This window comes from Nelumbo nucifera, chromosome 4 (genome assembly GCF_055504915.1).
Source record: "Nelumbo nucifera cultivar China Antique chromosome 4, China Antique-T2T, whole genome shotgun sequence".
Classification (NCBI taxonomy): Eukaryota; Viridiplantae; Streptophyta; class Magnoliopsida; order Proteales; family Nelumbonaceae; genus Nelumbo; species Nelumbo nucifera.
In genome coordinates, this window is record NC_142652.1 from 17,414,138 (window position 1) to 17,423,565 (window position 9,428).

General features: G+C 47.5%; 1 protein-coding gene across 1 annotated transcript; it reads left to right on the forward strand.

Annotated features, from left to right (window-relative positions):
* Positions 1-7,314: 7,314 nt before the first annotated feature.
* Positions 7,315-8,742, forward strand: LOC104598113 (E3 ubiquitin-protein ligase MPSR1-like). The gene has a single exon (XM_010260025.3). It carries the CDS (start codon positions 7,629-7,631, stop codon positions 8,349-8,351), a length of 723 nt encoding a protein of 240 aa, XP_010258327.1. The 5' UTR covers positions 7,315-7,628; the 3' UTR covers positions 8,352-8,742.
* The last annotated feature ends 686 nt before the right edge of the window (positions 8,743-9,428 follow it).

Here is a 9,428-nt window from a genome sequence, read left to right on the forward strand (position 1 = left end):
CATACATATAAAGAACCTTTTCTATACAGCATCGATGTCAAATATATACTTAAGTATTATTTGCTTTTTCAGTTTATCCTCTTTATTTTTCTTTTCAGAAAAGTTGCCAAAGTGAGTAAATTAGAATCATTTGAAGTGAAATGTTTATAAAATCAATTCAAATGCCCCCCCCACCCCCCCAACCCCATATGATGTAACCAGCAGCATCCTCCCCTCTTTTTATCATTTGCTTCTCTCTCTCTCTAGATTTGACAATGGCACACAGAAATGATAAAATTGGAGACAAACCCTATCAAAAAAACCACTCAGTAGGGGCATAGGATTGTCATCAACGCCCGCTGCGTTTTGAACTGTGCCCTATATATATGTACGTGCAATGCTCGTCTAAACCATGTCTTCTCATCTTCCTTGGCAACCAGCGTTTAGACTTTAGAGTGTGGACATCATGCTCTGGTGTAAATGAACCAAAATCTATAATGGGGAAAGAAACTCATGGCTGGTGCTTGAAATACCTTTTTGGTGTTTCCAGTGGTGGTGAGTTATGCGCTTTCCAAAGCATTTTCCTTTCTTATTGCTTTTCTCTTAAAAGTTAAAAGGGTCCATTCAAACAAGAATTTTGACAGAGTGGCACCTATCCTATTTATACTCAAAAAACTGCAACACAATGCAATCATACCAAAGTATGCCTTATAAGTTAGGTTTGTTTGAGGTATAAATACATATTTACACTATTGATTACTAAAATGTCAAAACCCCTATTCTATAAATCAATGCTCGCCCATAAATTAGCATCAATTCCGATTTTGCACCTATTTCAATTGTACTTTAGGTCAAAAAATTCTGACCCTGGTCTGTCTTTGTCTCTATTTTTTTTTTTTAATTTATTCCGTTATGATTTTGTGGTCACAACATGTTTTTCAAAAACGGACTGGACCGGACAGTCAGACTGTCAGGTTCTGGTTTTTCACAAAACTGGATTTTCCATAAAAACCGTTGATTTTGGTCAGCAAACTACTGACCCGTACGGTTAATCGTTCGAACCGTTTGAATGGTTTTGACCGGTTTTCATTTTTTTTGTCAAAATGGGCCTATCGTTCAGGTTAAATGGTCTGACCGTTTGACCCAATAACCAAACCCTTGACCGGTTACACCACTACTAGATGTTTTCTGTTTGGGTCGTTTGGATTAGTGTTTCCAATGAAAAAAAAAAGAAAAAAAACATCAATCTTCAGCCCTTTATGGATGATCATCAAATCTTGATTGGTCAATCCGAGGGCTCGCATTATCCCATAACATCAAGTTATTGTAGGGGTGGAAGAGCACTCATGTGGTGGATGTGGATCCCATTAAGTTCCTAACCCATCAAGCTATCATGTAATACCAGCTCCAGCTGCCACCTTTGTCTTCTTCTCCACACTCCACAACAACCACACCGTTATCTTATCGCTGTCAACGTCTGCTAACATCTAGGCTTGGCCTAGCTCCACGTCAAGACAAACACTCCACAATTTTTCTTTTTAATTCATATGCATATCATCACCAAATGAGAATAAGAATTTCTTTAAAACAATTTGTTCCATTCTTATTATTTTCCCACAATGAACCGTTGTCTTGTCTGTACCGAGAGGCCCCACCGACTCTACTCAATAAACAATCAATCACCACCTCGACGACCCCACTGATTTTGACTTACATATATTTTACATGCACGACTGCACATATATTTTGATTCCTAATCTCAATTATTATCTCTCACTAAATGGAAATTAGAAAATGATGAAGGAAGATTTGGCCCGACCTTGTAAATCACGCCATGTGACAAAAAACAAGTAGTTCGGCACTTAAAACAGCGTACCAAGGGTACAAACACCAACGGGAAGAGACCAGCGGTCCGAATTCCCCTCGACGAGACCGAATTCCCCTCGAGGAGACCAACTCCCTAAGAGGAGCCCGAACTCCCTACAAGGGGCCCGAACTCCCTAAGAGCTCGAACTCCCTACGAGGAGCCCGAACTCCCTACAAGGGGCCCGAACTCCTTACTTAGAGCTCGAACTCCCTACGAGGAGCCCGAACTCTCCCTTTGGTCCCGAGCCACGCAAAGCAGTGACCCGAACTGGCCCGTCTCATGACAGTTCGGGACATCCCCCCTTCCTATCCGAACTCAAGACTTCGCCTCACACACCGCTCCAAGCACTTTGCCTCCAGAGCATTGAACCACACCGTACCTAACACCAAAGGAGTCCGTATCCAGGGGCGGCGCACCTGACTGACTTGGGATCTGACGCTTGACGGCCGCACTTCAACGGCCACCTGCCACCGCCATCTCCAGTTACAGAGACGGCTTCGACAAAAAGAGCAGTGACGGTCCTGCCCCAGCAGAGGCAAGGACGCCCGAACTGGCAGAAGCACGGAAGTAATCATTCCCGACCTGACAGAAGTCTAGGAGTGAGTGCGCGAGGTGGTTATAAAAGGCTCTCCACTCCCCCAAAGAGGAGGTATGCAAACATTGCTCTATCTGGTTTTATCTTGCCTTTGAAGGATTCTAACTTGAGCTTCGGAGCCTTTACACCGGGTTCCCCCCGGAGTTTCCTCACCTCCCCTGTTTCAGGTTCCCTGCTACTCAATTCAGAGGCAAGGTCGTTGACAGCTAAGACCGACCGGATTGCGCATCATCAATTGGCGCCGTCTGTGGGAATACGCTTCAAAAAGCCTCCCTCCAAACTCTCATAACCTCTTTTCCTCAAAAAACCCAACACTCATGGCTTCTTCCAGCAACACTGGACGTGGCACGGAGACAAACACCACCGGGGAACAACTTCAAGTCCCCGTGGTGTGCGTTGGACAGTTCACCATCCCCCTTTGGGTGGATGGGATCCCCAGCTTGAATGCGCCACAAGCAGTGGCGCCCGTAAACCTTCCTGCCACGAGCATCCCCTTTCCTCCCCCTATTGAGACAACCTTTACTGAATCAACTGCCGTCCCCCTGGCAGCCAGCCAAAACCGGTTGGACGACTTGATGCAGTGCATGCGGGCAATGCAAGCCCAAATGCAACAGTTCCAGCAACACCAGCTTCACCAGCACCAAGTACTGCACAACATCTCCCAGTATCACTATCAACAGCAGTTCCCCCAACTGCCGCTGAATCAACCACTACTTCCACCTTGGCACCCTGCTCCAAGGCCGGTTAAGGCCTCCCCGCAGGATGGACGCCCCCACCAAAGAAAGGCCTCCCGGCCCCAGAACCCCCCTAACAGCCAGGCCTCGTCCCCAGGCCGAAGAGAGAGAAATCATCCCCGCCTTGCAGCTCGCAGGCGGGTCGGGAACCTCGCCCGCGAGATCGGCACCTCGACGCTCCAAGCCCGAGTTCCCGCTTACGGAAAACTGATTCGGCTCCCTGGCAGTAGACTACCAGCATTCCGGGTCCATCGAGCTCGGCAACACGGAGGCCAGCAGCGCCAGTACAAGGCCCACTCAACAACGAAGGTGCCGGCGAAGTCGCCGAACCGCCACCCGTGTCTTGTCAGAGCTCAGAGGCAAAGAAGAGACGAGCTCGGACGAGGTAAGAGTTGCCCCGATTCTCTCAGTTCCTTCCCCCCACGCCTCAGAACTCCTGGCGGTCACCTTGCCCAGAGATTTCAAGCTCTCACCTTTGGACAAGTATGATGGGTCCTTCGACCCCAACGACCATGTTGACGCTTTCCAATCCCAAATGCACCTCACCAGGGCCAGCGAATCGTTCATGTGCGTGGCCTTCACCACCACCTTCAGGGGGGTAGCCCGCACTTGGTACAGGAACCTGGCCCCCGGGTCGATAAAGTGCTGGGCCCAGTTCGTGCAGGTCTTCACCGCACACTTTGTCACCAGCAAACGGTGCCCCATAACAGAGGAAAGCATCTTCGGAGTAGTCCAAAGGGAAGGAGAATCCATCCGGGGCTACATCAAGCGATTCAATGAAGCATGCTTGCAGATACTGCAGTTGGATCCTGCGGTGCAGCTCGCAGCGGCCAAAAGAGGGGTAACACACAAAGAGTTCAAATGGCACATGGTAGCTAACCAGCCCGCAACCATTGCCGAATTCCTCAAGCTCGCGGTCAAATTCATGAGGACAGAGGAAGAAATCAACCAACGAACCGAAGGCGGGAACGAGAAAAGAAAGAGGGAAGGCGAGCCCTCCAACCCAGTCGACAGGAAAAACCCGGCCCAGGAGCCAAAGCCGAACCAGTCGTTCCGAGCTCCCCTAGCAGTTCGGACGGATTACACGCCGTTAAACACGAGGCAGACCGAGATCTTAATGACGATCAAAGACGTCCCATACGTGAAGTGGCCACCTCGCCTAAAGGGAAATCCGAATGAGAGAAATAAGAATTTGTATTGTAGTTTCCATAGAGACCATGGTCATAGTACCGAGCAGTGTAATAATCTCTGGGACGAGATAGAGGAACTCATTCGTCGCGGATACTTAAGAAATTTTGTACAGCACAATAATAATAATAAGGCAGGTCGGCAAGGGGAGCACGAAAAGGATGCCCCCGAATCTAGCAGCAGACCTGCCGAAGCGTTGCAGCGACAGCCTCCGGAAGAGAGGCCAGTTCAGGGAACCATCCATGTAATTGTGGGAGGTTCGGTGGTAGCAGGATGTACCTCGGCAGCAGCCTGGACTTCAGTTTGCGAAGCGGCCCTCGAGGAATGGAACCCCCCCAAAAGACCAAAGACCGAAGAACCAATCTTCTTCATGGAAGACGACGCGCGAGGGGTCCACTACCCCCACGATGATGCGCTTGTCATTAAACTAAGGATCAGCGACTTCGAGGTCAGACACGTACTCGTAGATTCAGGCAGCTCAGCGGACATCCTCTTTAAATCAACATTTGACCAGCTACAGTTACAGAGGAGCGAGCTGAAGCCCGCGAACACTCTTCTGGTGGGTTTCAGCGGAGAGGAAGTCAGGCCCCTCGGAAAAATAACAGTACCTGTGGAAGTCGACACATGGCCTTGTGCGGTCAGACTCAACCATGATTTCCTGATGGTCGCGACCCCCTCCCCATACAATGCCATAATAGGGCGGCCAATCACGCATATCCTACGAGCGGTGGTCTCCACCTACTATTTGGCCATGAAGTTCCCTACGGACTTCGGTGTGGGGGTAGCGCGAGGCGACCAGCTCGAGTCCCGCAAGTGTTATGTTGCCGCCCTGAAGGGAAAAACCAAGGTGGCCGACGACCTCGAACTGGAGCGGCTTGCGGAGCAAGGCGAGGAGGGAGCTTCGCCCACAGAGGAAATGGTCGCAGTCCCGACTTCGGCCACGGACCCAGCTTGCACACTACAGATCGGCGCTTCCGTCGAGGAACCACTACGAACCGAACTGGTGAGTTTTTTACTTCAAAATTTAGATATTTTTGCTTGGTCCGCGGCCGACATGCCCGGTATTAGCCCCGGCCTGATAACTCACAAACTTAATACTGACCCTGTAGTCAGACCCGTTAGACAGAAGAAAAGCAACTTAGCCCCAGAGCGCTGGAGGGCGGTCGACGAGGAGGTCGAGAAGCTCCTCGCAGTAGACTTCATAAGGGAAGTCCATTACCCGAGCTGGGTGGCCAACCCAGTGCTGGTAAAAAAGGCGAACGGCAAGTGGCGCATGTGCTTCGACTACACCGACCTGAACCGAGCTTGCCCGAAAGATTGCTTCCCCTTCCCCAGAATTGACCGCCTACTGGACGCGACCTCGGGACATGAGTTGCTAAGCTTCCTGGACACCTAATCGGGCTACACCAAATCCGGATGGACTGGTCCGATGAGGAAAAAACCAGCTTCATAACCGAGTTCAGCCTGTACTGCTACAAGGTCATGCCCTTCAGATTAAAAAATGTCGGGGCGACCTTCCAAAGACTTGTAAATAGGCTGTTTCGGCCCCTGATTGGCACGAAGATAGAATGTTATGTAGACGACATGGTCGTCAAGACAATTTTCACAGGAATTAATACAAGACTTAGATTCTGTCTCCAAATCCTGCGTCAATTTAGCATGAAATTGAACCCTAACAAATGCGTCTTCGACGTCACCTCGGGCAAATTCCTAGGGTACATTGTCAATCGGCGCGGTATTGAGGCCAACCCGGACAAGATAAAAGCCATCCTAGATATGAGACCACCCCGGAAAGTAAAAGAAGTTCAGAGGCTAAACGGCCGTATAGCCGCTCTAAGCCGCTTCATGTCCAAATTAGCAGACCGCTGCCTACCTTTCTTCAAAGCAATCAAGAGCAAGGAGTTCGAGTGGACCCAAGACTGCCTGCTCGCGTTTGACGAGCTAAAAGGTTACCTCGCTAGTGAGCCAACCTTAGCCCGGCCCGAGGAGGGCGAGGTCTTAGAACTGTACCTCTCGGCAAGCGACGAGGTGGTCAGTTCGGTACTAATAAAAGAAACAGACCGGGTCCAGTGACCCATCTATTTTGTTAGTAAGATTTTGCAGGGAGCAGAGACAAGGTACCCGCAGATAGAAAAGCTAGCATATGCACTGGTGATAGCAGCTCGGAAACTCCGCCCGTACTTCCAGGCTCACACCGTCATCGTCCTGACTGACAAACCTCTGAGGCAAGTTTTACTCAAACCCAAGGTTTCCGGTCGACTGACAAAATGGGCCATCGAACTCAGCGAGTACGACCTCCAGTACAAGCCAAGAACCGCTATTAAGGCCCAAGCCTTGGCAGATTTTATCACCGAGTGCACGTTTAGCCTCGAAGCCCCTGAGTTGGTCGAGCCCGAACTGGTAGAAGCACGAAAGTAATCATTCCCGACCTGACAAAAGTCTAGGAGTGAGTGCGCGAGGTGGTTATAAAAGGCTCTCCACTCCCCCAAAGAGGAGGTATGCAAACTTTGCGCTATCTGGTTTTATCTTGCCTTTGAAGGATTCTAACTTGAGCTTCGGAGCCTTTATACCGGGTTCCCCCCGGAATTTTCTCACCTCCCCTGTTTCAGGTTCCTTGCTACTCAGTTCAGAGACAAAATCGTTGACAGCTAAGACCGGCCGGATTGTGCATCATTAGAAACCAAATCAATATGAGATTCTTTATCTTAATTAAAACTTTAAAAATTTAGGTACACGAAGGATGGCTATTGGCTATTGGCTAAGCCGAAGCGCTACCCGCTAAGAATAGGCAGCAAGGGGGAAGGGCTAACCGAATCCCAATTCATTCTTCTGTGGACTGTCGAGAGTCGAGACATACAAAATAGAGGACCCCACTTCCTTCTCCTCCACCGTCCATCTCTCGGTTCTCCTCCTCCCCTGGGAAAATATATTATTCTGAAAAAGGCCATTAATTAAATTAATAATAAATGAAATGAAAGAATCTTCTCTCTGAAATCTCCGAAAAGGCGTTATAATCATGTAAACTCCAAGATTGATAAACAATGAACATTATTCATTAGCTGGGCTGAAAGCGTATTCTCTAGATCTTTCCACAACCTTCCTATTTCCTGTGGGCGTTTCTCTTTCTCTTCGTCTTTATATTTTTACCTTTCCGTCTTTCACCCCCTCTCTCTCTTTTCCTTGATAAATCTCTAATCATCGTCTTCGTCATCTCTCTCGTTGCCTCTTTCTTCAACTGATTTCTCATTTTTTTCCTCTATCATCCATGGCGTCCCAACCAGAAATGTCCGAGGCATCGTTTCTGGATCAACTAATCAGTAGTAGAAATAGAGATCTCTCTCTCTTTCTTCCTCTTATACTGGGTTTCACGAGCTCGCCGAGGAGAGAATCCGATGACCCTGATCGGGAAAGTGAAGGACGGAGCCACGAGCGGATCATCCTCATCAACCCCTTCACGCAAGGCATGATCGTCATTGAAGGGGCTGGAAGCTTGGAGGCGCTGCTTCGAGATGCAATCAGTAAGAATGGGCCGCCACCGGCGTCCAAGGCTTCCATCGAAGCGATGCCCAAAGTGGAAATTAGTGAGGAAGAGGGAGATGGAGAGTGTGCGATTTGCTTGGAGGGGTGGGAAATTGGTGGGGAAGCCAGGGAGATGCCTTGTAAGCACAGGTATCACTCCAGCTGCATAGAGACATGGTTGGGGCTTCATGGGTCTTGCCCTATTTGCAGGTTCAAGATGCCTGTTGATGAAGAAGAGTGTAGGAAGAGAAGTGCTGATGAAGAAGGGAGAGGAAGGAGGATTGAGAGGGAGATTTGGGTCAGTTTATCTTTCAGTAACAACAGCAACAGTAGCAGCGACACCACCACCAACAACGACAACGACGACGACGACAACGACGGCAATAGCACAAACAATTCCGTAACTTCATCAACTGATTCTTCTGTTTCCTCTTCAAATCCAAGTTCTGATGATGCCCAAGAGAATTAAGAGGAATTTTACGGGAATTTTATTCTTTTTTCCTTTTAAATCTGAAAATTTTGTACATAGTTTACAGAGCATAGTACGAGGCTGTTTTATGCTTTTATTAGAAATAAATTGGATTTTTTTCTCCCCGAAATTTGAATTTCTGTGGTGCTATAAGCAGATTGTAAGGGGCTGGAAGCATATTAAGTTTTATTTTCATTTTTTGTGTTTTTTCATATTTTCTGTAATACATGCTATTATTGGGGAGATTCTGTAATATATGCTAGAGAGAGGAAACATGTGTCAAAAGAGCAAGAAGCATATTTATTTCATCTTCTTTTTTCCAAGCATATGTAAATACCGAAGGCTAAATAGTGGAATGAACTCTGATCAACTGATGAGGTTATGTGTTCTCATCCATATATAAAGAAGAAAAAGGAGAATTGATCAGGAAGGATATTAGCTTGTTTTCTATGGTGTCCTTGAATATATATATATATATATATATATATAAGAATCTGTGAATTACTTGGCATCTATTTCTCTTTCTCTGGCTTGCATCACTAGAGCTGCCAAGTCGAGCCATCAACGGTTCTCAAACCTGTACCTTGATTCTCAGGAGTCCTGTTTATCGCATTATGTTGACAAGTCACAACATGGTAAATATTGGTTTTGGGCTCTTCATCTTTCTCGACCAAAAGGAACATGTTGGTAAAGAACTAGACTGGTGCCGGAGTAAAGAATGGCTTAAGTTAGAACTCGATGGCATCCCGGCAAACATGTGTTAATTCTTGAGCCTGATCCGAGAAATTTTCCTTGCTTGCTTATGAAAAGCTGGTTCAGCATTCACCAAAAACATGCCCTCCCTCAGTTGCTTATCTGAGAAATACTCGAACTAATTAAGTACATAAACATCGTTATTCACTGGCCTATGTTAGGCTGAGAAAGAAGGAAGGGAAAAAGCACAGAGAAATCAAAAAACAGTTGCAGCTAAATCAAAAAAAAAAAAGACGGGGTCAAATACCTCTTTTTTTTGCTACTTGAGGTCGAATGCCACTTAACCTAAGGATTTGATGACTACCTAATGCTCTTGCATACAAC